The sequence below is a fragment of the Furipterus horrens genome, unplaced genomic scaffold (genome assembly GCF_987537825.1).
Source record: "Furipterus horrens unplaced genomic scaffold, mFurHor1.1.pri manual_scaffold_15, whole genome shotgun sequence".
Classification (NCBI taxonomy): domain Eukaryota; kingdom Metazoa; phylum Chordata; class Mammalia; order Chiroptera; family Furipteridae; genus Furipterus; species Furipterus horrens.
The window spans coordinates 17,788,621-17,813,544 of NW_028327185.1; the positions used below are offsets into that span (position 1 = coordinate 17,788,621).

Consider the following 24,924-nt stretch of genomic DNA (forward strand, 5'->3'; position numbering starts at 1 on the left):
CTACCCCCTACAGCCCCTGGATGGGCCCTGGGGTTCCCCCACACAGCCCACCCCTCCCCTCACTTCGTGTTTATCCTTAGGCGTCTTACTTGTAGACACGCCTGCCTTGCGTGTTCTGTTCTGCATAAGCTTTCGGGGGAAAGGAAAATCCACTGCACCTCCTCCCAGTCTCTCTCCCCACTGCCTCCCTGGGTGCCGCGCTGTGTTTTCTGCATTGTTTTCGTTTTCAGCGCGTCTTCTCCAGATAGCCCGGGTCTCTAAGCTGCGCAGACGGCCGGTGCGGCGCTAACAGCCGGCCAGTCGTGTCAACACCGGGCTTCCCTCTGTGGTTGGCAGGTTTTGACTGGAACTTGGTGTTCAAGTGGGACTACATGACGCCTGAGCAGAGGCGAGCCCGCCAAGGGAACCCGGTCGCCCCCATAAAGTAAGTGCCTGGATCACAGGTGAGAGCCTAGGCCCTGGCCCCGCCCTGAGGGCCTCGTGGCGCTCTTTCCCCTCTATTCTGCCCCCGACCCCATATCCCCCATCTTAATTCAGGGGGGGTATCTTCAGATTTCTGTCTTCAGATGAAGCTTATACATGAGGCCGATCTGCCAGTCCCGAGTGTTCTCCACGTGTCTGATGCAGAGCATTGCCTGCACAGGGTGGGTCTCCAGTTGACCTCAGGGGCCCAGGAAGACGAGGCTGGGCCTGGCAGGAGGCCCCTCTGCTGCTGCCCTTCCTGGTCCTCTCTCCTGTTTGCCCACAGAGGAGGTGACTCTCTGGCTTTTAGGTTCCCAGGCCACACCTGGGGTCCATGCTGGGAGTTAGGATGCACCTCTGCCTCCTCAGGGCAGACTGGGACCCTGAGACCCACCTGCCAGCCCAGCGTTTCTCTGCCGAGTTTCTCTGCAGCACGCTGTACACCGGTGTGCCGTACACCAGGGTGCTGTAGACAATTTCCAGCACCTTGACCCTGAATTAGTTCCCACAGCATCTCTGCTGAGATGAAGTAGGGGCTCCGTAAACATTCTGTTAACCCTTCCTAAGCTGATGGGGAAGTGAGGTTGATGCACGCCCTTACACGGACGGCGCTGAGATAGCTGATGTAAGCTACAAGCATGTCCTAAGTGTGCTGGCTGCTTTATAGGTGGTGTTTTGGTACTCCTCTAAGGAAACTGGGCACAGAAAGGCTTAAGAACTTACCTAGGGCCACCGGTCAGTGAGTGGCGGCAGCCCCCAGCGGTCACTCTCTAGGACCCAGTCCAGCGCCTCGCAGTGTGGGGGGGTCTTGCAGGGCAGATGGGGGAGGCCGTTGAAGACAGTGGTGGGTGGTAAAGCAGAGAGGGGCCCCCAGAGCTCTGAGCAAAGACGGACACCGTGTGGTTATTTTTAATGTCAGAATGTAGGCTTGACCTTGGTGTGACAGTGCTGGTGAGCTAACCTTGGCCTTTGACCTCTCCCTCTCTTCCCTGCCACACTCTCTGCCTCGTTAGAACCCCCATGATTGCAGGAGGGCTGTTCGTGATGGATAAGTCCTATTTTGAAGAGCTGGGGAAATACGACATGATGATGGACGTGTGGGGAGGCGAGAACCTGGGTACGTGTGCGTCTCGTGTCTTCCGCCCCCAGACAGTTTCCGATTCTGGCAAAACCATGCTCTTTTCCCGCCCACCAGGAGGGACAGAGATAACACGGGGAAGCTTCGAAGACACAGTTAGGCAAGAGTTGGTGGTATGCAGGGTGCCAGCTGGAAAATGTTTTCAAAGACATTAGAGTGACCGTTCATTGGGCATAAATAGTCCCCTGCATCAGTATAAATAGTGTCCCTTTTGTTCTTACAAGTGTCTTGGGTTGGGCATGAAAATGTGTCGGCCTGAGCAAGCAGGACACTGGAGTACAGAAAAGCTCTTGAAGGGAAATGCAGACTCTTTAACGTTGTTTGAATCCAAGGGTTTGGAACGCGCACTTACAGAAATGGGGGACCATCTAGGGCTCTAGGATTCACTTTTCACCGTGGAGAGAAAAAGGAGCTCTGGTGAGGCTGCGGGGAGGGCACGATAATCCTGGATGTCAGCAGAGCCCCCGGGACTGTTTCCAAAGACAGCCGTGGTCTCAGTACGAGCTTCTGAAGTCACATGGGCCTCGTGCGCTGGGGCTCCGGTGTGACTGATTCCAGCTTCTCTGGGCAGCGAGGCCTTAGGTCAGCCCAGAAACCCCCAGAGGATGCTCAGCCGCGCGCATGCATTGGAATATTCACTGCTGTCAGCTGCTCAGTATGTCCACCTGCACACACTTGCTTGGCTGGGCCACAGGGAGATCCAGGGTTTGTGAGCTGTCTCTGCTGTGGACCGTGTTCTGGGAAGAGGCGTGTTCCCTGCTCATGACTCCCTCAGCAGTGAGGGCTCCCCTGGGTGGGCTGGTTTTCTGCGCCCTGTCCAGGCTGGCTGCTGCACAAGCAGCCAGGCTCTGCTGGTCACCCTGTCTCTTTCTCTACCTCAGAGATCTCCTTCCGTGTGTGGCAGTGTGGTGGCAGCCTGGAGATCATCCCCTGCAGCCGCGTGGGACACGTGTTCCGGAAGCAGCATCCCTACACTTTCCCTGGGGGCAGCGGCACCGTCTTTGCCCGGTAAGTGGCTGAGAGGCTGAGCAGGGTTGAGCTCCCTGCTGGCCACCACCCAGACAGGAGTCGACCTTGGGCCCTATGGAATCAGATCCTTCAATGGCCCACCACTAGGCAGTGACAGGGAATGCCTATCCATTCATGTACCTCGGGCACCTCTCACGGGCATCACACTGAGTGAAAAGGTGCTGGTCTCAGAAGGTTGTGTCTGGTGCAATTCCACTTACAGGACAGTCTCTGCAAGACACAGTAATCGTGGAGACAGACCAGTGGTGCCAGCAGCGGGCTGGGGAGCGTATGACAGTTGGGGTGGCTCGAGGTGGTTGGGGGGTGACTGATTGTTCTGTGTCCTCATACCCATGGGGCTGGTCAGAGAGACCCACCCATGTGTGCAAGCTCACAGAGCTGGCACCCAGAAATGCTCTTTAGAAATATTATTTTAAAGACAAGAACTTACGCTTTTTTTTACAGGTTACTATTCACGGTACAGTGTATGAACAATAGTAAATTCAAACCAGAAAGACCTCATGATATATAGATATGCTACTTGATAGGTAATGGAGATGCTTTTGCCAATGTAAGAGCTTTCTAAAGAAAAAACAGCAATTATTAGTCCATGAGAACCACTTTTTTTCCCTAGGGGATTCCATAGGTGCTAAAGATAAAACCATGTAGAAGCCGGTTAGCCTGGCCTCAAGGAGGCGGGAGTAGTCAGCCCAACACCTGCACAGCCACGTAAGGTTATTGCAGACACTGTCAGTGCTGTGAAAAGAAACTGCAGCCCTGCAGTCGGGCTTGCGGGCGCAGGAGGAGGAGAGGTGTGCGGGGACAGGACAGGCAGGGCTCCGGCGCTCCAGAACAGAAGGACGTCAGGCATGACTGGAGCCTGGAGAAGAGGGGCCGGTACACAGGCAGGAGACGTAGACCAGCCAGGCCCGCGCCCTGCAGGTGGTGGGAAACTGGGTGTTGTTCTGAGGCAGGAGAGGTGTGGGGGTAGCTGGTGGGCATTTCAGGCGTACCAGCCTTCTGTTTTAAGCTCCTCTGGCTCGGTGGAGAGTGTCAAGGAGGAGATACCAGGATGACAAGGTGGTGGGCGTATCCCTCCCTCCACTGCAGGGTCAGAGGCAGTGACTTCTGAGAGCTGTCGCAGTAGCCAGGCAAGGGGTGCGGTGGCCTCGGCCCCGGGCTGTGACCATTGGGGTCAGGCTCCAGCTGCTTTCTGAGGTGGCAGGTGGTCCTGGCATTTTGGCAGAGACAGGAGGTGGAGGACAAGGAATGAAGGATGACAGCCAGGCTTTGGGTCACACAGGAGCTGAGGTGGTGCCCCCACTGAAGAAGGGAAGCTTTAGAGTCAGGTGGGAGTGCATTGGGGGGCAGGGGAGGAGGATGACTGGTGTATCTCTTCTATAGTATGTTACAACTCTTATTATCTACAGATTATACAATATGCATGTATTGTACAGAAGCTGAATTTTTAGCATAGAGGATCTGAGTTCTAGAAAACTTTAATAGAAGCCACATATCAAATAATGCTTCTGGCCAAATGACCTTCTCTCAAAAAGCATATCCTTTCTCAAATGTAGTTGAAACTTCTATTTTGTTCTTTATTAGAAACAAAAACATGGTCTCTGATAATGAACTCTACTAGAAGCCCTGGCTGATGTGGCTCAGTGGATTGAGTGCCTGCCTGTGAACCAAAAGGTCGTAGGTTCAATTCCCAGTCAGGGCACAAGCCTGGGTCACAGGCCAGGTCCCCGTTTGGGGTTCAAGAGAGGCAACCACACATTGATGTTTCTCTCCCTCTCTTTCTCCCTCCCTTCCCCTCTCTCTAAAAATAAATAAATAAAATATTTTTTAAAAAATGAACTCTACAAAATCAAACAAGCATTTTCCCCGGGGGCGACACGGAGTACTCTGCAGAGCTTCTTGTATAGATGTCACCTATCAAATCAAAGCCATCCATGTTCCCCAGCAAACGGGAAGGTTTCAGATTATCATCTGTTAAAATACACAAGATGTTGCTTTACACACTTTTTTACAAATGCACTCTTCTTTAGAAAGGAAACTTTTTCATTGTATTTTATAGCCCCAGAGTCTGTATACCAGAGACTGAGGAAACTGACCCCCCAGCCTCAGTATTGGGGGCAGCGTAGACCTCTTAGACCTCCAGCAAGGCGCTCCGGCCCCTCTTTCTCAGCGACTTGTCCAAAGAGAAAGAGGTGGAATTGTATCATTTCTCAGGTCCCTTTCCAGTCCCAAGTTCTCTTTTAATTTCATCTAATCTGTGGCACCAAATGAATAAGTATGTTACTACCTAAAAATGGGGTCTTAACACCAATAGCTAATACTTAGCATTTTATGTGTATCAGGCTATACTTTAGAAATATTAACCTATGTGATTCTCATAAAAGCTTATGAAGTACTATTATTGATCCTCAGAGGTAAGGGAAACTGAGGCACAACAAGGTTTGGCTCCTTGGTCCAGGTTCACACACTGGGAAGGGATAGAGCTGGGGTTTGAGTTGGCAGTTTGGCTCCAGAGTCCAGGTTTCTGCCACACACAGGTGTCTGCCTCAACCCCTCTGTGCAGTTGGCGCCTGCAGCTCCAAGCTCAGGGATGAGGCGCGGACTCGAAAACGGGCCGCACAGAGCGGCACGTGGACGGCGACCTCAGCTAGCTTGGTAGTGAGTGGCGTCCACATCCTCCCTCGGTTTGCCGCCCCCGTGTGTGTCACGTGGCACCTGTTGCTTTTTAGAAAGAGTAAAGCGAGGAGACACCTACAGATACTTGGTTGTGGCAGCCACGTTCCTTAGGCCGGTGGAGAGGGAGTGGGCGGGTGGTTCCTTTTCTGCGCAGCTACATGTCCAGTTAGCCTCTTACAGGCCTCTTAAGAGACCGTGGAGGGTGGGTGCCTGAGCGTATGTGCTGATTGGAGTTTGCCCAAGGGCCAGGGGAAGTCCCATCAGCATCGCCGTGCGGCAGTGGGGTAGATGCCGGGTGGACGCTCATGTTCAGGTTTAAGCAGAGAACGGAGAGGGATGATATGAGCACGCGAAATACAGGAGACCAGGGGTTCAAACTTACTTCGTTACAAAACTTATCTCGGTATTACCACCAAGCAGGGTAACTGGCCGTGTGAACGGATCCTCCTCTCTCCTGCCTGCTTCAGTTGAGGTACTTCATCTGCCTGGAGTGTTTGGGGGGCGGGGGGAAGCAGGAGCCAGGAAACTCCCGATAAATGAAAGTGGCCTCTCCAGGTGCCACTGTATCTATAGGACCTCGAAGACTGTTGGCATATAGTAGGTGCCTAATAAATATTTGAATGAATGAATTGAAGCTAGCACTGAATGGCACATGAAGTTTATTCTTTGAGACTATCTATGTGTTTTTTCTGTGAAGTAGACAGAAGAAGGTTGCTTTGCTTTGCATTTAAGAATTAAGAAGTGACTCAGTGACCTAAATGATTTTAAACCACTGTACAATTAGAACTCATAAACCTGGAACCATTAGGGCTGAAGGGACTTGGGAGACCCTTGGGAGTCCAAGCCCCAGAGGGCTGACGTCATGGAGCTGGGCAGAGGCTAAGGCACAGGCCCCTTAGAAAGACCCCAAAATCCCAGCAAGAATATTTAACAACTCATTGTTGTATCTGTGTATTGTTTTTTTGTTTTTTTGTTTTTTACAGAAAGTAAAAAGTCATCAATCTCATTATCGAAAATAGCACTCTTACAATTTGGTGGATTCATCCCTCACCCTCGTCCTGCCATCCAAGCACATATCTATCTACCACGTGCTATTCTGTAGTCCTATTTTCCCCCAACAACAAGTCGGGGACACCATTTCATGGCACCATTTAAGATGAACACCAGTATTTTGAATGGCCATGGTTCATCCATTAATTTGACCACTTTCCTATTGGTGGTCATATAGTTTCTAAGAAACAACGCTGTAGTGATCCTGTCTCCACACAGTATCGTTCTCACTCCTGGTTGGATGTTTCCTTGAGGTAAATCTCTAGGGAGCAGAGGATGGGTGGGTTCACACTGTCTGGTCTGTCTCCCACACGGCGTCCCAGACACCTGCCCATTTTCCACTTGACAGCTGGAAAAAGGCCCATACGTCACTTTATATAAAACACATATGTCAGATGGAAATGATTTCAGTAATTGTAACTGGCTCCCCATTTAAAAGAGACCTTTCTGGTGGAGGAAAGGAATTACTTTAAAAGGTGCGCGTTGCCTCCCCACATGTTTGTTTTGGAAGAACGGATGCCTTCTGGGTGGGTCCTTAAGACGACTGGCCCTCAGCCTAAGGAGCAAGTCTACTTTGGAGCCGTGTCCAGCCTGTGGGAGCAAAGAGGCTCACTGTATTCAGGCTCCTGCGTGGGCACTTTAGCAAGAATGTTGGCTGATGCCTGAGCACGCTGTGGCCTGTGAAACACATCAGACCGCCACAAATAGCTTGCTCAGTGGCTTATGGATCACGAGGGATGGTTTTCTCCATGGTTGTGAGACTTAAGCATGTGGTTGTCTTGCCTCCTAGAGAAGCCTGTTCTGCCTGCGCCCCCTCACAGTGCAGGAGGGGACCCAGATGTGGGGCATAAAGCAACTGACCCCTCATGTCACTATTTCTTGTGCAAACAGGACCCTCGCCTCATTCTGCAGAAAAGGAACTCATTTGAACGATGACCCTTATCTTTTCTTAACTGTTCCCCAGAGCTACCTAGTCGTGTGGTGGAGCTACCTAGTCGTGTGGTGGAGCAGAGGCTCTGTGGGTATATAATACGCACCACTGCAGAACAGTTCCCCTTTTTCCTCCTTGATGCTGCAACCCCTGCCCCTTCTCTGAAACACCCGCCTGTGCTGTATTCTAACTTGGACTTTCGCTCCTTGATAATCTGCATTCTGTGGAAGACCAGAAAGCAAGTTCTCTTTGTTCGGTAAGCCCCTGCCGAATGCCAGCTCCCCGCCATCTCAGCCCGGGGCTCAGCAGGCACAGCTTGCCCTCGGCGTCACTGCCAAAGCTGCCAGCCCCCCCGGAAGGGCATCCCTCCACGGCTCTCCAAGCTGACGCATGCAGGGTGATGCCATAGCAAAAAAGCAGAAAGCAGATCGCAGCTCACAGAGACTTACTTTGTTTCTAGCAACACCCGCCGGGCGGCAGAGGTCTGGATGGATGAATACAAGAATTTCTACTACGCAGCAGTGCCTTCCGCCAGAAACGTCCCCTACGGCAAGTAAGTGCCGCCTGTGCCCTCTCGGGCTGCTTTGCTCGGTCCTGGGGGAGGGGTGTGGAGTGGGCTGGGGCCAGCCTGAACCCCAGGAAACCGTTCCGTGTCCAGAGTTGAGAACATCTGCCCAGGTGTCAAAGGGAGGGCTCTGCTCAAGGGCGGGTGTGGGCCCCCAGGTGAAAGGGCGGGGACACGGGGACACAGGTGTGGACAGTCGAGGCTCTGCCACCTGCCCCACCCCTGTCCTCATGGGTGGACTTCCAAGGTTGGCGTAAAGAGTCCGTAAGTTCTTCAGATTTGTGAAAGGATCTTGTTTCTCTCTTCTCCAGTATTCAGAGCCGACTGGAGCTCAGGAAGAAACTTAGCTGCAAGCCATTCAAGTGGTACCTTGAAAATGTCTATCCAGAATTGAGGCAAGTCCCGAGGGGCTGGGGTGTTAACTTCAAGGGCTCAGAAGCAACACTTGTCAGAGGGGCGGCGAGGCCTCTCAGGGTGAAGGGAGGTGTGTGCTTCAGTCAGAGGCCGGGAGCTGGGGCCCCCGTGAGAGCCCACATCCCTGCCCCACAGCCGTCCCCAAGCACCGCTGAGAATGCTGCCTGAGCTGTGGCCTCCTGCGCCGTCTGCCCTGCGTCCCCCGCGCCGGGTGCCTCGGCCAGGTCTCCGTGTTCCAGCTCCTGTGGCCTCACCCTCCTTGCTCCTCTCTTCCCGCTTCGCTCCTGCTCCCCAGGGGAGGCTGCCCCCGGCCTGCGGGCCAGCAGGGCCCCATATCCCGGAGAGCAGTGACACCCTTCTCAGGGGACGCACAGCTCTGTGGGTCTCAAGCTCCATCTGAACAGCATCTTCTCAAAGGGACCGCCAGACGGGTGGCATTAATAGGGCACATTCCTTATTCTGAATATTCCCAGAGCCCCTCACAGCGAGTCGCCATTATTATCTTCCATGCTGACGGCTCCTGCAGGGCTTTGTCTCAGACACGCGTTCAAGAACGAAGTAGTGCGGCCACCTAGGGACATGGCTTTTTGGAACTGTCCCCTTGCTTTTAAGGACAGACAGCCTTGCTGGGGATTGAGAACAGTGCTGGTCACCAGTGGGAAGCCCCAGTCACCCTGTCCCCCGGCCAGTGAGGGACATCACAGCGGAGGATCACAGCCCCATAAGGTCCCCACCTTGCTGTCACAGTCGTCTGTGACTTAGTGGGTAATGACACCAGACACATTGACCTTAAATGCACAGTTTCAGTCTGAGTTCACTTGTGATTTGAAGTGACACAGGGCCCTGCACCACCTAAGGCCACCTCTAGAACATTCATGCCACCCAGGCGGGTGGATCTGCTTCCCTGTCCGCGCAGGGCAGGGGAGACACCCACTTAACATTGGTGTCGTATCAGGAATGATCACTTCCGCTTCCCGAGTGCCTCTAAAAGCAAGCACTGGGTTGCATGCCTGCAAAGGAAACCTTTTACAGGAGACTTGGAAGAGACCTGTTTGGTCGGGGATGTGCAGAAGAGGGAATTGAGGTTCAGGGAGAATGAAAGCTCCCCCAGCTGGCAGCCAAAAGGCAGGTCCTGTCCTAAAGCCCGCTGCTCCCGCCCACGGGCAGTTACTTTGTTGTACCCGGTCACCTGGCAGACCCAGACACGTGCCCCCCTCTGCTTGGTAAAGGTCAAGTCCTAAGCCCGCTGCAGAGTTAGAGGCAGCAGGATCTGACCACATTACAATTGCTTTTCTAAACGACTTCCAACAGACACGTCTAGAGGATAGGAGCTTTTTCTTTCCAAAAGAATTTCCCTAAAACGGAATAGAAAGAATCCTTCTCCAACATAAAATCTCCGGTGAGGGTTAGAAACCCGGATGCAGTCTGTCTGTGGTGGGTGGGCTGTGGTCCCCTTCCCTCCTTTCCTTGTTCCTGCTCCCCGAGACGAAGCCCCCAGCACGGGGGTGGGCATCCAGAGCTGGCGGGCCTGCGGGAGTAAGCAGACGATTCTCACGTTGCTTTCCAGGGTTCCCGACCATCAGGATATAGCTTTTGGGGCCTTGCAGCAGGGAACCAACTGCCTCGACACTTTGGGACATTTTGCTGACGGTGTCGTTGGAGTTTACGAATGTCACAATGCTGGGGGGAACCAGGTATGTGCGTCCAGTGAACTTGAGCACCTGGAGGCCCAGAGAGAACAGGGAGGGGCTCCTGAGGTGACAAGTCCTAGCTGCCCCTTTCTCCTGTCGTCGGAGGTATCTGTGAGGAAGCTCCTGGCTTCTGCTGGTCACATCTTCCTGCAGCCAGCCTTGGCGTCAGATGGGATGTCCCAGGTTTTGGCCAATGCCTAGAGCCTGACTCACCCGCAGGCCAGGTCAGCGCTGACATCAGCATCCACTGTCCCAGCATGGCCGGCTGCAGGGCTGGTGGCCTTTTCCACCGCCAGGTCTCCAGCTGTGCCTGTGACCACCTGCCTATGTCCCTGCTAAGTAGGCGCTTCACCCTGGGCATTGAGGCTGCTGCTAAAGTCATTCTTGTTTCCTGCCTATTAGATAATAATAGCTTAGGATATAAAATATTAATAATTATGCGCTTCAGTTTAACACACACACCCCTTTTCCTAGAGGTGTGAAAACCTTCTGTCCTCAGGGAGAAGGAGAGAGGTGAGGGCCAGCGTGGCCCTCCTGAGGCCCGTGTGCTCCGGAGGGCAGCGTTCCCATGAGGCAGGAGTAGGCATTTGGTGAAATGTGGGCTTTGTGCACAATAATGCTTGGGCAGTGCTGTGTACCCTCATCTCCTTGAAAACATGCCCAGCTCTCAGAGTCCTTGCAATCTAAAAAAAAAAGCCAACTTAGCTCAGTGTATCCCAGATTTATTGATACCAGAACCTGCGTAAACAGAACGAGTTTTATATGAGGGCACCTGCTTTCACGTAACGTTGGCTGCTTCAAACCCTCCCAAGGAATGTCTAGGTAGCTGCGGTCCCCAAATACTTTGCCTCCTTTCTTCGCTTGGCGATGTCATTTTAGTGGTTGCTTGGAATGGCCCAGACATCCTAAATGACACCAGGGAGGCGCAAGGTGGGGAGGCCGGTCCCCATCCAGCTTCATCAGGCCAGCATCCGGGGTCTGCTCTGCATGTGCGTACCATTCTCTGTTCTCTGGCTGCCAGGGTCTCAATTCTGCCCTTAGACGATGTCCTCTGGCTCCCAAGGATGCTTCCTGGGGGCAGGGGACAGGCTGTGGGCTTTGGGTGAGCACACAGCCAGCCTCTGGAGCAGCTCAATTTGTGGGTCCTCATTTGCATTCTTGCCCCAGGCCCTGCAAACGTTAGATTGGGCCTGAGAGAGGAAGCTACAAAGGGTGGAGGCGGGGGCAGAGGAGGGAGGAACAGGAGGCATGAGCCAGGCAGTGTGTGGGTCACCCAAGAAAAGGGGGCGGGAGGGTGCCGTCCTGCTGTGAACAATTCTGTGTCCTTGGCAGCCCTTTGGTCTGAGGCCCTGAGGTTAAAAGTGGTTTCACTTCCTGCTGAGAAACCAGGTGGCCCGTGTGACCCCTGTGGATTCTCACTTGATGGCAGCACTGCAGGACCACATGCGGGCCTTGCTGTTCTTGTTCTGGTGCAGACGCTGTTCCTTCCACACGGAGTGTGTTCCTGTCCATGGTTTGGGCCTCCGTGTGAGGACAGGGACAGGTCGATATTATCTGTTCTTATCTGTGACCATAATGAAAACACTGGAATAATTTCCCCCTCAGAAAAGCGAAGCTTTGGGAAGACAGGGGACTGATGGATCTGATGCTCCAGATGCGGAGTTCACCTGGGTCAGGAAGGCAGTGCCTCAGGCCTGGCCGCCTGGCAACGGCTCAGAAGTTGGCTGATTCCTGCAGGGGTGGCAGAGCAGAGGAGAGCCGACCCAAATTAGACACCATCTGTAGTTTCAGACTCCTCGGTATTCCAGGGCGGCCTCCCCTCCCACATGTAACCCCTCAGGTCTTCCTCTGCCACGTGTGCAGTGCCGATGACTTGGTGGAAGTCTGGGGGGTCAATCCCTTGTGGCACAGTGGCTGCCCTGGAAAGTGATACGTCTCATCAGTGGAGCATTAACAAGCAGAGCACGTGCTGGCTCTTCCTAAGGGGTTTCCTGCTGCCCCACCCACCACCCCGCGCAGTGTCCCTGGCACCCTGCTTCAGTCCAGCCAGGGCTCCATGCTGACTCGTCCCCACCCAGTGTGGCCTTAGGGGCTGGATTGCACCTCTTACCCCACAGCTTGCTACAAACGCCCGTGGCATCTGGACAGCGGCCGCGTAGCCTGTGCGGCGCCCCCACCTCTCCCCAGGAGGAGGCCCAGTTGCCGTGGCTCTGATCCTCAGGTCCTGCCCTGCAGTGGAGCGCTGAGCCCCCCAGGTGTCCTCTCAGGAAGCCCGCAGGGGCCGCGCCCTGGCCCGCCCAGCACACTGCGGGTTTACGCATTGACCCCGTGTGTGGTTTGGAATAGCTTTCACTCTGGTTTGCACAGTAAATGACAGTCCCTGCAGTTATAGGCACTGGAGCTCACGTGTGACCGGCTGCTCTCAGGGTTCCCCTTTGAGGGAGGAAAAAGATTGGGACACAGAGCTGGCTGCACGCAGCTGTGTGCCGTGCTGTGTCGCGGCCGCAGACCTGGGTGGGACTCGGAGCCTGGCTTTGCAGGGCACGAAGCCGGCTGCTCGCGCGCATGCAGAGCACTTCTCTCATCCCTTTTCTTTGTTGCTCCCGTGAGACCTTCCCGTTCTCACGCGGGGGGCTCTCCCTCCCTCCCAGCAAGTCATGGCTGAGAACCTGTGTGCCATGCCGGGTGCTGCACTGGATGCCCAGGGGGTCCTAGCGGAGGAGACACAGCCCGCCCGCCCCGGCAGCGGGCCTGGGCTTACGGTTAGCACTGCGCGGCGGCTGCAGGAACCCCGCAGCCTTAGGGAACGCTGCTGCCTGGTCCCAGGCCCAGGAGCCTGGTTTCCTTCTGAGAGCTCCCCAGGTGGGTGATTCTCAGTGGGCAGCTGGGCCTCGGGCCTGTTCTAACAGGAGAGGACGTGTGAGCAGGTGACAGGGAGCAGGACCTGGTGTACTTCCGTCCCCCACGCCTGGGCACACCTTCCTTCAAGGACTGCCTAAGGTCCAGAGAGCTGCTTTCTAAATCTGCACTGTCCAGGTAGTTTTGTGTGACGGTGAGAATGTTCTCGATCTTCCAGTACAGTAGCCACCAGCCTGTGTACTGAGCACTCCACGTATGGCTGGTGTGGCCGAGGATGCCAAGTTCTTACTTTATTTAACTTTATTTAACATAAATAGCCATGCATGGCTGGTGGCACCGTAGGGGGAGCACAGTTCTGAGGAGACAGGACCCCCAAGCTCACGCTTGCCGCTTAGGGTTCCAGCTTGTAAGCCTGTCACAAGGGAGTCCCGTCTGCGCTGATGGAAAGGGACACTTCTGTGAGTCGCATGCCACATGGACTTCCCGTGAGCAGACAAATAACATTTCCTCTGGAAACCTGGCCGCTGCTCTGGAAGAGTGAGGTTTGCCCCCTGGTCTCTGGTGCAGCCTCAGCGGACACTCTCGAAATGGGAAGATTAATGGCCGTGCTTTTTAAGAATGGCAGCTCAAAAAAGCACATCTTACTCTTCCTGAACTTCATCTTACAAATCCAGATCACTGGAATGGAGCAGAAGAGCCCAGGGGCAGCCGGCGCTGTTGTCTGCACAGCCGAGCCGGTTCTTCCGGAAGCCAGGGTCAGGCCTGCTTCCGAGTAAGCGCGCGGCAGCGGGCGGGTTGTGGAAGCAGACGTGGGCTTTAACTGGGCGTCAGCAGACCTTGCGGCCCCTTCCAACACCTGCTTTGAAGAACAATCTAGGACCTTCTCTGTACAGAGTCGTCCGCCCCCCCTCTGCCCTAGCTGGCGAGTAGGGTGCCTCTGGATCTGGTCGGTGACTGTCTAAATGAATACAAGGACAGCGACCTCTTGGCCCCCGTGCCCTCCTGAGGTGCGGGCGGCATGGAGTGCCTCAGGGCTCTGGCAGCACTCCTCGTGGAAAGAGGGCACTGTGGAGGGCTGGGCTGACCCTCAGGGCCAGCGTGTGGCCTTCCCAGAAAATGCCCCGCAGGGCACCGTCTCAGGAGTCCTGATGGCGGCAGCTGGGGACAGGGTGACACTGAGGAAAACAGCCCAGGCCGGTTCCGATGCTCTCAGACTTCCAGGTCCTTTCAGGGGCTATTTGTGAATTTGCAGGAGAGAAATGGGGGCCTGAATTCAGTGTTCCCCAAATGTGTCTGACTCGGAACGGACTTCCCATAGAATTCCTCATGGTGTGCCCTTAGAAACACTGGTCGTTATAAAAGGGGAGACACGCAGCTGAGGGGGTGAGGGGACTGGCCCGGCCCGACTGCCCGTTAGGAGGGAACGAAGCCTGGGAGCGGGCTAAGGGGCTTCAGGGGCTCTGGCCGGCTGCCCGTGCGCCCACCCCTGCGGGCGTGCCGAGCGCCCGCCTCCCAGTGGCTGGTAAGGGCAGGTGTGTCACCTGAGCCATCAGTGCTTTTCTCGCAGCAGACCGTGGGTGCTGGAGAGTGGGGCTCCTTCACAGTGTCTTCCTTCCCTTACCTCTGTCCCCTGAGAACAAACCAAAAGGAGAACAATTTCTCCATAGCTGTTACCAGCGCCTGGAAGTACAAGACACATTTATATATTCATGTGTTACCCATTCTCCCCGCTGGAGAGTCAGACAGGGCAGGGCCTGGCCTGTCTGCTGCGTGTGTCCAGCCCCAGGAGGCACCAGGGGCCGTGCACGGGGGCAGTCGCTGGGGGACAATGGACAGATGGAGGAGCTGCGGCAGCTTTTCTGGAAGCGCAGCAGGAGGGGCAGGTGCCCTGTGCGATGCAGTCGGAAGCTGCTTCTGGGTCCTGAGGGCTCGTGTGGGTGTTTACCCCTTGAAAAGGTCAAACGCTAGAGTGGAGGTCGGAAGCCTGACCCTCCAGTCCTGCCTGTGGCCCTGCCCACAGCCGGCTCCCAGCCTGTCCCCTGCCTGCGGCCACATGTACCCCATCTGTCTTCTCCGGCTCGCTGCCCATTCAGTTGCCTTGTTTAGTATTCAGATTAAGTGCTGCGCTCACCCCTCTCCCCCAGCCCTCCCGGGGGTCACGGGGGTGTGTTGAGTGTACGTCTGTCTGAGCACGTACACAGGTGTGTGTGTTTTTAAATAGCACGGGCAGGTTGCTTCAGCGCTCCAGCCCAGTTTTCTCTGCTGTGAAATGGAGTTAACAGCCTCCCGTGGGGCTCTGGTGGGAAGGGCTTGAGGTGGTGCTCAGTAGCAGGCCCCTGCCATGAGGTGGTGGCGTGGGCGCCGTACACGGACCCGTTCCTAGGGCTCACGGAGCTCTGTGAGCTTCAGTAGGTCAGCTTGCTGCTCAGTTGTGAGGCCACCCACTTTATATTCTGCTTCCCTGTGCTGTATGTCACTTAGAATACACAGACGTTGCTGTCCGCGTTCCCAAATGCTCTTTGCAGACCACACCTGCCTGGGGGTAGCGTCCTTCCAAACTAATGCGGTGGCAAGTGGGCCTTGAACTGTGCACCTGTGGTCACCCAGCATGAGTGGCAGTGGTCACAGCCCACATTCAATGAGAAAAGCGGGTGTGGTGCTCTAAGCTGCATTTGGGGCTAAAATTGTTGATGCTGTTCGTCTTCCTCAGGTTCTCAGAGCACTTAGCACCCAGTTGTGGGCCCCCTGATGCCCCCCAATTGTAGATTTGCCCCCAAGCACCAGGCCATTTGATGGCTTTGAGCTGGTTCGGGCGATCGGAGACCTAGCGCCCCGTTTCCCTTCCGGGCCCCAACCGCACTTCCCTCACCACTCAGCGCTGCGCGGCCTGAGCCCCTGACCGCGTCGGCTCTGTGTTCCAGGAGTGGGCCTTGACCAAGGAGAAGTCGGTGAAGCACATGGACCTGTGTCTGACTGTGGTGGACCGCGCGCCCGGCTCGCTCATCAAGCTGCAGGGCTGCCGAGAGAATGACAGCAGACAGGTATGTCGTCGGGGCCGCTCCGGCCGGCCGGCCCGCCCTGGGCTCCCGTCACCCCCTTAATGTGACGGATGTCAGCTGCTATATTTGACTTAAGCTTCCTGCTCCCCCTGTGACCCCCGTGGTGCAGAGCTCCCGGCACACAAGGGCCCTCAGTAAATCCGTGCTGGGGTGAACGTGGGTGCGTGATGCTTTGAGAGGCGTGAGCTGAGAGCATGGAAGGCTGGTCCGTCTCCCGCCAGCACCTGCTCTGTACGGTTTGCTCTCTCCTCTGCCCGTCTTCCGCTTCCACCACGGGGTCGTCCGTCCTGGCTCACGTCTTCCCATTTCCTCTTGGCTTGTTTGCACGTGGGCCTCGCCTTCTACCTGTCTGAAAGGGCAGGGCCAGCTGTGTGACTGCACCGCTCCTGCGAAGGGGTGTGAGGACCGGCTCTGGGCTGGGCAGCGGGGCGGGCGGTCCCTTTTCCAAAAGCCTCTCTAGCAGCCACGATGCCCACTCACCTGACATGCGTACCTCGAAAGTTTTTACCTGCTGATGCCAATGAACACGGGGAGACGGGGGTGCTGATGGCTGGTGAGTGTGTGTGTGTCTGAGCGCTGAGCACTGTGGCTGAATCCCCACAACTTCCTGCTCCCTCGGACCTCTGGCTCAGGAACGGGGAGGGACAGTCACAAAGCAGTGACCCGGGGCCCAGCTTCTCCGTGGGACTGAACACAAGGCCGAGCAGGAGTGCCGCCGTGGCCAGCCACACCCGGGTGCTGCAGAACCCAGCCTCTCAGCTTGGCAGGGTGTCAGCCTGAATGAGTGGCAGTTGTGATTTCAAGCTTTGCTGAGAAAACCAAAGTTTGTGACTTTATTTATGAGAAGTTAGTGGAGCACAGACCTACCAATAAGTACTAGAAAAGCAGGTGAGGTTGCTAATAATGTCACCAAAGGGGGGCTGTTTCATTGTGGTCTCATTTCTGTGCGGACCCCGCAGCATGGAAAGCAAGACCTGTGAGAGGCCTTCTCATCTTAGACCAGAGCTTTGCGGGGACCTCTTCCTCTCCCACGCCACCAGGTTTTAGAAATCACATGTTCCGTTTATTCAGTATTTTCTCTTTTTAATTTACAAAAATTCTAAGTGATTCAAGTCCAAGTGGATGAGACCTTATCCAAAGACACACTATGTGTGTGTGTGTGCGTGTGTGTGTGTGTGTGTACAGACACATACATTACTTTTTCCTGACAGTTCAGAACGTGTTTTTACCTCTCACTCTGGTTTCTCTGACGCGCCTGGGTGGGAAGCTGGGGGCAGAGCCCTCCCCGTGCCGTAGGTAATGGCTAGTGTCCAAGACAGTGACATGCCACAAAAGACCTTCCAACATGCCAGCGTGTAGGGCACTGGCTCGCCTTAATGATCCCTCCCAATGAGATAGGTGGGGGAAGGGAAGCTGAGGCTCAGACCTGGCTGTAGCCAGGGACCCATGCGGCATCTCATCCGACACTGGTGTCACAAACGGGGAGCTGCTGCCCAGAGTCAGTGTCACCTGGGAAGACTGAGGCCAAGACCACCTCCCTTGCTGAGACCCCAGATGTTAGGGAACTGCTCACAAAGGGCTGTCTTTCTCTGTGCATCCGTAGCCCCTCCTCCCTCCCTCTGCAGACCCCCGGCCCGGGGTGGCGGGGGCCACGCTGTAGGGCTCGTGCTCCCTGTCGGCTGTCCCTGTGATGCTCGCTGTTGACCGGGGCCAGAGTCTCTCGCTGTGTAATACCCTGGTGAGTAAGGAGGGCGGTTAAACATCAGCAGCCACTGTGCCTTGGACCCAGACCCCTGGAATCCCGCAGGCAGGACAGCTCTGCTCAGGCGGCATTGCCCTGCGTGTGTCTGGCGCATCAGGACATTTGTCTGTGGGGATGTGGGGGATGGGCAGTGGTGACTCCATCTCCAGGCCGTTTTGATAGACAGATGGGCGCTTCGTCTGCGGAGGAGTTACCTGGAGTGAGGGCTGGCTTTTTTTCAAGGCTGAACAGGTGTTCCTGCTGTGACCCCAGTTCTTGGGAACCCTAACTGACACCCCTAAAAGGCCTGCTCACAGCTGGCTTTCCTGGGTGCGTGGTGTGTGCGGACATGTTAAACCGTTCACCCCAGACTTAGCCCCTTAGAGAGGGTTGCTCCCAGTTAGAAAGTGAAGGTCCTGCAGTGTGTCAGCAGAGCCCTGACGTCTCAGAAACGTCCTCGGGCTGCTGGGCCCGCACTGACGCAGTAAAGGCAGCTGGGGCCAGTTTTGGTTTTTTTTAAGGCCCTCCATTTAGCAGATACTTTGACACATGACAGACAGAGCCCGTCCAGAGAAGGGAATCAGACTTCATTCGTCCTACGTTCTCTGTCAGATTCACTCCTGGCCACTCAGTGACACATGGAGGCTGGCAGCCGCACACGCACTTCCCGTGACAGCGGAGAGAAACAGCAGTGGCGGTGACAGCCGCAGGGAGCAGGACGGAGGCGGGGCGATAGGCAGGCTGCTCATCTGATCTGCCCGAGTCTCACCGGTGGCAGAAACTCCAGGCTCTCAGGCCACATGGAGACGTGCCGGGGTCCTCCTGGGCACATCCCCACGCCCACGATCCTTGCGTGGGGGTCCCGTCCCCAGGTGCTGGCTCCTGTTGGCCTTGCTCTGCCTCCTTCCCTGCCTCCCCCATTTGCCCTTTGAGAAGAGGCTCCTCAGCTATTTTTATCTTAAAGCTGCACGGTCTTGCCAGTTGGAATATTTGGTTTCCAGGCACGTCTGTGTGTGCATATCATGTGTGCATTTGCAGAGTCAGAGGGGAAAGGGAGGCGGGCAGAAGAAAATTGACTCCCACGGTATCAAAAGGATTTGCAAAAAGGAGCTTTAGTGCATATGGCGTGAAAAATTAATTAGAACCACAGACCACATTAATGAAGGAAGAGCTTTGGGGAGAAAAAAAGTGTTATTTTTTTTTTTTTTTCAAGAACAAGCATTAGAGATTTTTATATCGGGGTAAAAATGGCAGGGTGAGACGTCCCCAAGTCCCCTTTAGGCTGCACTGTGGGCTGTGCTTTCTGACTCGGCAAGGTGATTGGTGGGTTGATTGGTCACTGAGTTTGGTTGGTTGGCTGAGTGCGGTTGGTTGGTTGGTTGGTTGAGTTCGGTTGGGGGTTGGTTTGGTGGGGTTAGTGGGGTGTGTGTGTACACATATTACTAGGAGACATTATACCCCATATTTCACAGGTGGGACATTCAGAACTCGACAAATATTGCTTGGTCCCTGCCATGCAGAGCACTGGAGGCTGGAGGGGGGCCAAGACGAGTTTCTCACCCCCATCCGGCAGCTCACGTACTAGGAGAGAAGACACACGATACAGAAATAGGTTCCTCAGCTTGACCGACTGTCCACAAGAGCATGTCTCCATTCCTCAGCCTGACCCAGTGCCTCTGGTTCTCCTGAGCACGGCCCCTAAGTGGGAGCCCGGAGGTGCCCAGACCAAGCCCCTAGCAGCCGGGGGCTAGACGGGGGCCCCCAGTGACCTGGCAGAGCCTCCCATGGCTCCTTTCTTGGGGTCAAATATCAGACCAACCCTTCTGGTGAGCGGATGCAAATTCCCTCCGGGAAAGCCCAGGGCGGGGACAGGATGGGGTACGAGAAGTGGGCTCCAGCAGAGAAGAGATTGTGAGTTGCAGACTAACGGGGACATGGGTTTCTCTCCTGGGCCCTCAGCAGCACCTGCGGCTGCTTCGTCTCGGGGCTGCCGCCAACCCCCATCCCTGATGGTCAGAAACTGAAAAAGAACGTCTGTTGGTTGGCTTTTAATGCAGCCACATGACTGGGAAAACAGGTGTGCCTGTGCTCTCTCCTTCGTGCTCGCACTGAGACCTCCTGTCTTTTGCAGAAATGGGAACAGATCGAGGGCAACTCCAAGCTGCGGCACGTGGGCAGCAATCTGTGCCTGGACAGCCGCGCAGCCAAGGCGGGCGGCCTGAGCGTGGAGGTGTGCGGCCCCGCGCTGTCCCAGCAGTGGAAGTTCTCGCTCAACCTGCAGCAGTAGGAGCACCGGGCCGGCGGCCGCCTCCTGCCCCAGCGGGCGGCGTCGGATGGATGATCACGTTATCAATTATGTTTCTTAAACTTTCCGCGAAACTATATACCTCAGTATTCCATCAAGGTCTGAAGGTCGGAGCGCTTCGGCAAGGCACGGGGGGCTGGGCGGACAGAGCAGAGGCGAGAAAAGAGAACTGCCCCCCGCAAGTCACAGAATGCAGCCAGGTCCCCTTTCCGGAGGCCACGGCCGCCCCTTCCTTTCCGGCTTTCTGCTGGTCCTCGCTCAGACTCTGAGGAGCCTCCCCAGCGACACCGAAGGCCAGCGGTTAGGGGACCGGTGAGGGAAGTGGCGTGGCAGCTCCATTGCCGCGAGGAGAAGTCTGCGCATCCCCATTTCTGACCCCATCGCAATCATGTGTGGTGCCCACGACACTGGTCGTCGTCCCACAGGCCTGCGTCTTCCTCCCCGTCCCTGCTCCTCAGCTCCCAGCCGCAGGCCTCCCTCCACACGGCGTCCTCGCTTGTTTGAACATGAACTTCTCTATGGTGGGACACTAAGTATAAACGTAGGTAAAGAAAGCGCGTACGGTCGGTCCCCTATGGTTTCCGTAGGTCGTCCTCATCTTGTAAATTCTCCACGAAGCAGTGCACTGCCTGCGGAGGATGAGAAGTGGCCTCTGCCCCTTGGGAGTGGCCTCAGCAGGGAGCGGGGCTACCGGCCGGCGGGGGAGGGGGGTTTTCCCGGACCACCGGCCACGGCCTCGCATCTCTGTTTGGCTTTAGCGTGGGAGTCAGTCACTGCTATGTGTTGGAATCCACTTTTCGTGCCCTTGGTAGCTATAAACCTGAACGGGTTACTTATTTTGACAAATACTGCTTTAGGTCTTTTTAAATTAAATTTCTTTTCTCTTAGGAAAAAAAAAAAAAAAGTCCCACAGCTCCCAGTGACTGTCAGCAGCTGCCACAGGCTCGCACCGGGCTGCGCGTCCCGGAGCACCAGTGGTGCTGCCGAGGTGCCCGGGCCCTGGAAGCGGGCCTGCGAGCCCTGTCCCTCCCAGGCCCCGTGACACCACAGGAGCTCTGGGTCAGGGATTGGAAGGGTGGGAACCAGCACTGCCTGCTCGCTGGCGTTGGGGATTCAGGGCCTGGAGCAGCAGCCTGTGGTTCAGGAAGAAGTCAGTGTGAGCCACAGACAGTTACAGACTGAGAGTCACAACAGGAAGAGCTGCCTGGGCGTCGGCCTGCGCACCCAGCAGTGTTCCTGCAGAGCCCTCCTTGCCTTTGAGGTGTCCCCACATGCAGTGACAGACCAGCCGCAGCCCCTGCCACAGGGCTCCTTTGTCACTCGCCCCCTTTTGCCCAGCCCTCCCACACATGCCCAGTCTCCAAGGGGCTGGCCACGCCAGGCAGCCCGCGAGCTGCCACGTGGTGGGACCTGCATGCTGAGTGCCTCTTCAGGCCCCTTTGGAGGGCCTGGGAGGTCACAGTGAGAAGTGGCCCCGAAAAATCCTGCTGGGTTGACACTGCCAAGTGCCACCCTTTCCTCCTTATTTCTTTTAGGAAAGGGAATGTTGTTGGTCTTTCTTCCTCTCTGTGTGTTTGCTTTATGATGGTGGGATCGGGGACAGAAGTGAGGCTGGGTGACTTTTCCCTCTGTCGTCTCCCTTTCTGCCCCCTGCCAAGCAACCAGATGCATCTCAGTGGCCGGGAGGCCACAGCTGGATGAACTCTGCACACTGACATCTTCCAGGCTGAGCCTGACCGTATGTCGGCTCCTGGGGAGAGTCCTGGGTACCTGTGTCAGGCTGTTGAATCCAGGCGGGCAGGAACCAGCCCTGGCCGTGTGCTCCGCCCAGCACCCGGCCTCCCCCGTCGGGCCCTGGCGCCTGCGAGCTAGTACTACTGTTAGAGAAAGCCCACTGGTGGGGAACAAGTTGTAATGAGGTTCCTGACGATCCTGCACCCCCTCACCTCCTCCTGACCCAGACGTGGAACCAACGTTTGTTCCACGGGGACTGGTACAGCCTGCCCTCGCCGGGCGGTAGAAAGCGGGAGAAGGGGTGCCTGTCCCTGGGCTGGGAGATGCATGGCCTTGGGCAGTGTGGGTGCTGTGAGCAGCGGCGGGCTGGGGGGGCTCCCTCGAGGTGAGCTATGTTTACATGACACAGTGTGCCAAAGTGACTCCCTGTGGTTGCGTCCTTTTGTAGTCATCGGGCCTGTCCCTCCCGCTCACTCCATTTTTACAGATACAGACCCTTTCCCAGGAGCCCCCTGAGCACCACGTGGCGAAGTTCGTCATCTTCTCTGTGATGGTCTTTCCTACGTCTTCATAAAAGCGGAAATGACGGTGTCTGTGACTATGTTTTGCAAATTCAAAATATAGTTTGGTAATTTTTTTTTTCAGTTGATTTTTTAAAAGAACTGCTGTACAGAGCTTGTACTTTGTCCATTTTATAGATGGAAACCATCCTTGAAAATTGTTTAACTTAAATAAAGAGAAGATACTTTATAGATAATGCTCCCTGGCAGCAGCTGCAGTCATTCTTGGTCTTGGGAGGATGGATGTGGCCCGTGTGGAAGACGGTGATTATGGTCTGGCTTCTGCAGCGGGCCCTGCGCTATTACCATTTCTTATCACACTTTTAAAATGCATTCACCTTTTACCACTGTGCCCTTTTGTTGCTTATTCTTATTTGTAATAATAACCGTTATCATTTGTAGATGCTTTATGGTGTGCCAGGCACAAAGCCAAGCCCTTAAATACATTCTCATTATCCTCTCAGTAACCTGCGAGGGAGTGTTTGGGGCTGCGTTTCACAGCCGGTGGAGGAAGCTGGTGCTTGAAGCTGCTAACCTGCTCAAGGTCAGGGCCTAACCTGTTCAGGGTCACGCCACTCCTAGGCACTCACCTGGAGTCAGTGCTGGGCACCCAGGACCCAGAGCCTACAGTCCAAAACGGGGTGGGGACAGGGAGGCAATGTTTGCACAGTTTTTAGAGTATTTAAAATCGATGCACTTGTTTACCAGTTATCTGAGCTCTCCGGTTCCATCCGGCTGGCTGAGGTTCTGCCCCCCTCACACTTGGCCTTGTAAAATCCCTGCCTGTCAGCAGCCCCACAGATGTGTCAAGGAAACACAACCTTGACTGGTTCTTTTTGGTAATTGGGACTGAGCTTGAGCCGGGAGGGGGCGGGGGCATAGAAAGACACTCAGGTAGTGTTTTTGACGTTCTGGAGGCCACATTTAGGCATCCTCTTTCTTTGTCTGATTTGAGACAACCACAACTTTGGCTTTCTTGCCATCTGAGAAACAAGCTCAGCGTCCTCGTGCCACGCCCATCACAGCCCTTAAGGAATCTGTGTGTATGTGTGTGTTTGTGTGTGTGTGTGTGTGTGTGTGTGTGTGTGTGTGTTTCTTGCTCTGGCAACAGGAAAAAGTTTATTCATTCAATAAATATTTGCTGAGAAACTCTCTGTGTTGCCCTGATAGTTCTGAAGACCAAGGAGGGGAGGAAACATGTTAAATGCAAAAAAATTAAAAATAAAAAATGGAAAAAGGATGGCAGGCAGAGTGCTCCGCAGGCTCAGAGTGGGGGCGACACGGGGAGCAGATTTGGAGTGGACAGGGAGACAGAAGTGGGCACCAATGATGGTCCGGGCTGGGGCGGGGGAGCCGGTGCGGGGCGGGGAGGAGCTGTATGACCTCTGGACTGGAACAGTGAAGAAATTTTGCAAAATGTTTATAGAATAAAACAACCCAACTCAGCTCTTTGATCCCACAGTATGTTTCACATTTTTTAAAATATTCAGCCAGAAAAATAAAATATCCCTTTTCACTATGTCTGTTCATGGACTGACCTAAGAGAAACTTGTCTTCCTAGACATATTACATATTTCTGAGCAATTTAATAATAATGCAGTGTATATGTGTTTGATTTTATATATCACGTGTGCCTGCCAATGCTTTGGAAACATACATCATGTTTCCAAAAGACTTTGTACCCATAGGGTCCCGAAGCAGTAATGAGAAGGAGTCTCAGCAGCGTCTGCCTGGGCGCCTGTGGCTGGTTCAGGGGTGGGTTGGGGGTGCTGCAGAAAAGCCTGTGGTTTTTATTCTACGAGGGAGTCAACCTTGGACCCAGACCTTGCATGCAGGTCTGAGAATAAACGTTGAGTCTCAGCAAGGCCCTGTCCTTCCGCAGGAGATCTGAGACCCCTTGGGCGGGGGGGTCACCGTCCAAGGGCTGAGATGTGACAGCTTGCACTGGTGATGCAGGCTCACCCAAGAACTTCCCAGAAACTAACTGTCTGTGTTGCTACTGAATGGCAGAGAATTGTCTATGGGAGGACTTTCAGTCATGCGTGGCAAAAATCCCAACTAAATGCAGTCTCATAAAAGAGACGTTTATTATCTCAAATAACAAGCAATCCAAAGCTGGCCAGGCTCCTGCTTTCTGCCTGACGCCCGTCCCCAGCCATCAAGGTATAAAAAGACACTCGGTGAAAACCGCGTGCTTCCTCTGCGTCTCTCTCTCTCTCTTCCTATCTTCTCTCCCTTCCCCACTCCTCTGTCCCTTTTCTGTCCATCGCCTTTCTCACTTCTCTTTAGAGAAGACACATCTGTTCCAGTGACCCATACCCCACCCTGCAGACTTTCTAGGCCCATCGCCCAGAACCGGGCACCCAGGTGCTTACGCAGGCAGCAACAGAAAACCCTCAGTGCCATCATCCCTGTCCCAGGAGTGGGTGCTGCTGGCGAGGAGGACAAAGAGGGCCAGCCACCCGTTGAGCAGCCACCGTGCCCACTGCAGTTACCAGCACGGAACGTTCTGGAAGTGGCTGGAAGGTCAGGGGCAGCCAGGTGATCACAGGGCTCCTGTGTCCTCCGTGAGCAGCAGCTGCAGCATCTCCTGAGCTGCCACCCGGGTCCTCTGATGTTGGCCAACAGCTAGAGGCCTCTTCTGAGAAGGTTTTCACTTGAATGGGACATTGCCTGGGACGACAGACATGACTAATTATACGGGGACACA

The 24,924-nt window shown here is 55.0% G+C and overlaps 1 protein-coding gene across 1 annotated transcript in view; it reads left to right on the plus strand.

Annotated features, from left to right (window-relative positions):
* LOC149992466 (polypeptide N-acetylgalactosaminyltransferase 2) overlaps nt 1-22,411 on the plus strand; it is a 167,394-nt gene extending 144,983 nt beyond the window's left edge. The window contains exons 9-16 of the mRNA XM_090263268.1: nt 337-424; nt 1,476-1,579; nt 2,482-2,608; nt 7,747-7,839; nt 8,163-8,246; nt 9,833-9,959; nt 15,737-15,856; nt 19,747-22,411. Of these exons, the coding sequence (XP_090119394.1) occupies nt 337-424; nt 1,476-1,579; nt 2,482-2,608; nt 7,747-7,839; nt 8,163-8,246; nt 9,833-9,959; nt 15,737-15,856; nt 19,747-19,902 (899 nt within the window). The 3' untranslated portion in view covers nt 19,903-22,411. The remainder of the gene's footprint in view (nt 1-336; nt 425-1,475; nt 1,580-2,481; nt 2,609-7,746; nt 7,840-8,162; nt 8,247-9,832; nt 9,960-15,736; nt 15,857-19,746) is intronic.
* Nucleotides 22,412-24,924: the final 2,513 nt, after the last annotated feature.